General features: G+C 33.6%; 1 protein-coding gene across 1 annotated transcript in view; it reads right to left on the bottom strand.

Annotated features, from left to right (window-relative positions):
* Positions 1-4019, bottom strand: part of LOC108978771 — a 41387-nt gene that overhangs the window by 32793 nt on the left and 4575 nt on the right. Inside the window, 1 exon segment of the mRNA XM_018949216.1 lies at positions 394-510. Coding sequence (XP_018804761.1) covers positions 394-510 — 117 coding nt within the window.

The following is a 4019-nucleotide window of genomic DNA, read 5'->3' as shown; positions in this document are numbered from 1 at the left end:
ATTCTTTATACTCTGTACTCATTTTAGTCTTAAGGCAAATATTTAACCTGAAATTAGGAATTGCTTTGAGATAGCACGAATGAAATTCCGTTCACCGAAGGGGTATTTATGAGCTTTTATGGGAAACGCACGGTGTTCTTTTTTTTATAAAAGAGCGACATTCAAGCTTACTTCATTCATCGAAGGCTACAGTTTGATGAGTAGAAATTCTCTTATAATCTAAATTAATTCTAAAGAAGCTGGAATTAACCTTCCTTTCCAAGGTTCACACTCATTAGTCTTCTGTCTTTCGAAATATCTTAGAAGTACAGTTCTCAATACCAATTTAGTGTCTCTTTAACATGCTCTTTGTTGAATTATGTTGTATTAATTGAGCATTTATATAATKTTTACCTTTTTRCTGGAGTGCTGATAGTATTTTCGTGGATGCAGTGCACACATATACCGATCGACGGCCATGCAGACCAATATAACGGCACTTTGTTGGGAAAGCGCACCGCGGAGCAATGCCTGAAAGCAAATATAAGGCGATTAATGTGTGTTTATATATAACTGAAAATGTATGTATTATGGGATAAAGTGTGTTAAACATTAAATATTTAACAAATAAAATAGTTAATAATATTTAATTAATCTTATATTATAGTAAAGTGTAAAGAAGTATATAAAAATGATACGTTATTATGTTTCAATAACGTTAGAGAATGCTCGCTGGCCGAAAGGAAGGTAATCACCGAGACAGAAGTGATTATTTTAAAGCAGAAATAGTCCTTACACAGAAGAAATGAAAATTTGTTTGTTTAAAAAATTTATTTTTTTAAAGCATTAAGAACTTTTTAGTTGGTCTGCCGTATTCCTTAAGTGCTATTGCGTTTTACTGGTGGATTGGTTGGAATTGATTCTTATTTAACGAAAACTTAGTTCTATACGATAAATATTTGACATACAAAATTATTTCAAATTGCATTTCCGATTGGTTGTGTGCATTACACATGCAAAAGCAAATATTGTATAGTAATAGGTTGTCAAAGTCTTGCGGTATGTTTGCGGTATTTTTATTGAACTTTCAATTGTTCATAAAAAAAAAACATAAAACCATGCCCAGCTCTTGACCGATGCTACGGCTGCTGCTATGCCTGTCTCTTTCGATCAATTCAGCGATTTTATCGCAATTTTCGACGACAGGCCTTCCGGAGCGTGGGGCATCTGCGACCACATCTACACCAGAACGAAAAGGTTGAAACCATCGTTGTGCGGTGGAAATGGAAACTGTATCGGGTCCATAAACTGCACAAACTTTATTGGCGGCTTGTGGTGCATTTTTGCCTTTATCGTAGTAGCACTGTAAAATATGCCATATTTTCTCTTTATTTTGCTCCATGTTTGCGACGCTATAACTCACGAACGACTTAAAAGAAACGACAGTCAATCAAAGACGTGTTAGCGCGTGAAATGAGCTTTCCAAAAAGGTATAGCATGACCCGWTGCGACGAATAAAACTAGAACTACGCGCTCTCAGCGCCAAGCAGCGAAAATACTGCAAGACTTTTTTATATTATAAAATTAAGATTACTCATACGCCATGGGCGCCCCAAAGAGTCTGGAACGTTTGATTGTGTTAATTTCGCTAAATATTTTATTTATATATGTACCGTATATATAATTTTGACTTAATTTAAAGTGAAAAAATTAAGCTAGACGGTTAGTAAAATCAATAAAAACCGTTATTTGTATTCATAAATTCGGAGGAGAATGTTTTAAAAATGGATTTTTTTTTATATATTATCATAAATAATTAATACGATTATAGAAAAATATTCTTCGAAAAATTATAACTCCGTAGTCCAAGTTGAAAATAAGGTTAGGTAGAAAATAATTAAAACGGTTAAAATTAAAAAGAAAAAAAATAATATCAAATTTAGTTAATAAAATTATGGAAAAATATTTTCCCAAAAAATTTCAATTATATTATACGATTTAAAAACGAGGTTAGGTTGAAATAAAGTAAGACAATTAAAAAATCGAAACTCAAACTAAATTTCATAAATAATTCACTCATTAAAAATAGCTTGTTAAGAATCGATAAAAACCTAATAACATCGGCAAAAGCGGTTATTTTTTAGACATAAATTCTTACAAAGCTATTAAAAATATGTGCTCATAATATCATAATATATTATTGCCATAAGTCATAAGAGTGGTTTGCTCTCTTCAGGCGCCAAGCAAGATATTTTTCCAAGATGAAGTCATACAGCCAGAGCACCGCTGTCGCTGTGACCAGTATCTGTAGAACAAGAGAGAGAACTCTACCATGTGGGATTTCTCTACTCACAGTTCTTAGTACACTGCGTTGCCCTATTCCGTTTMWATCACTCTGTCGCATAGAAGACTGATAGTCAGAAGTTTAAGGTTTGCTTCAACTCCAAAATCGTTTAAAGCGTTTACCACTGCTTCCGGCAGGACATTATTGAAAGCTCTCTTAATATCAAGAGAGGTCCTAACAACGAATTCTTTAACCCTAATGGCTTTCTCAAGCTGTGACACAATAGTATGCAGAGCAGTATACGCTGACTAGCCTTTACGATAAGCACATTGCGCATTGATAAATGATTCCTCGGAATGCACCTCCTTATGCACCAGTCCATCAGTCACTCCAGCGTTTTAAGTAAGAAGGATATACTTCACTGTATGCATACATTTCATTAGATATGTATGTATTTATATAATATTTTGCAACTTTCAAAAAATGTTAAAATTTAATGTAAGAAATCAAGCACACCATTGCAGAGCACCCTTCCTGAAGTGCTATTCGAATATATCGCAGACAGTCATAATCACAAATACATATATATTTACTTAGTTTCATACACATATATATACACCGCGCGATATATACTGTGTAAATTTGCATATTTCTTGGCATGCAGGAAGCTGAAATTCATCAAGTGTTTGCTTTGTTTGCACAGCGATGTTAAATTTGGCGCAAGTTTACAGCTATAATTGCTGTATATCTGTTTGTTTGTGTATTTATATTTGAAAATGCAACGTTTTCACTTCATTAACTGGCATTTAACTGCAGGAGGCATATGCCCACCACTACGCCTGCAACACAATACTTCGCCTTTGTGTGCGCTTGTGTGTGTGGTGGCGCAACATTCATTGACTTAATAGTTGCGACCACAAAAGTAGCACGTAATTATAACCTTAAGATGGGCGGAAATTCGTTAATTAATTCTTTTGAAATTGCGTTTGCGCGTCGCTGGGGAATTTGCTTACACAAAAGCAAATAATATCCTGTTTACTCATACGCCGYGGGTGACCCGAAGCGGCACGCACGTTTAATTGCGTTAATTTGCCRAAATATGTTATTTAATTATACACTCTATAGTTTCATAATTAACTTAGCGGCGAAGCGAGCTTAATTAGTGTAAGTATTATTAGGCAAAGTATTTGTGTCAACAAACTATTTGCAAAAATAAATATTGCATTTGGGATTAATAATAGTTTCTTTATTTTTGAATGCCGCACTTGGAATTACTACTCACATATTACTAAGTATTACTTTAACCCGTTGAAATCCTTCTTCAAACTTACCGTCATTGAAAAGAATACACCACAAAAAGCACTCCCTAAATTACAATGAATTCGGAGCAGCTTGCAAACTTAATATTGTTCCATATACTTATACATAAATATTTTAAAATTATACATACATATATGTGTATGTACAAACATATAAATGAACGTTCATTTAATTTCCAAAATCTAAAAACTCTATAGCATGTTGTTCGATCATTTATTATTGCAAGCAAAATTTATTACTTGCAGCAGTGTGGCAAGGCAAGCAAGCAGCTAAATTTTAACAMAACAAATTTTCACGCACAACGCCTTACTGAAAAACTGACAACAACAACAATACTGTAATCTCTGTTTCTTTCCACTTAATTTCCACTTAATCGATTACACAGATTTCTAAGACAGGAAAGAAAAGAAAACAAGAAAAATAATAAGTGCGGCTG

This window comes from Bactrocera latifrons, unplaced genomic scaffold (assembly GCF_001853355.1).
Source record: "Bactrocera latifrons isolate USDA-ARS-PBARC rearing strain unplaced genomic scaffold, ASM185335v1 scaffold_127, whole genome shotgun sequence".
NCBI classification, from domain to species: Eukaryota; Metazoa; Arthropoda; class Insecta; order Diptera; family Tephritidae; genus Bactrocera; species Bactrocera latifrons.
Note: the sequence above shows the minus strand (reverse complement) of the source record. Positions and strands in the feature narration are given on the sequence as shown.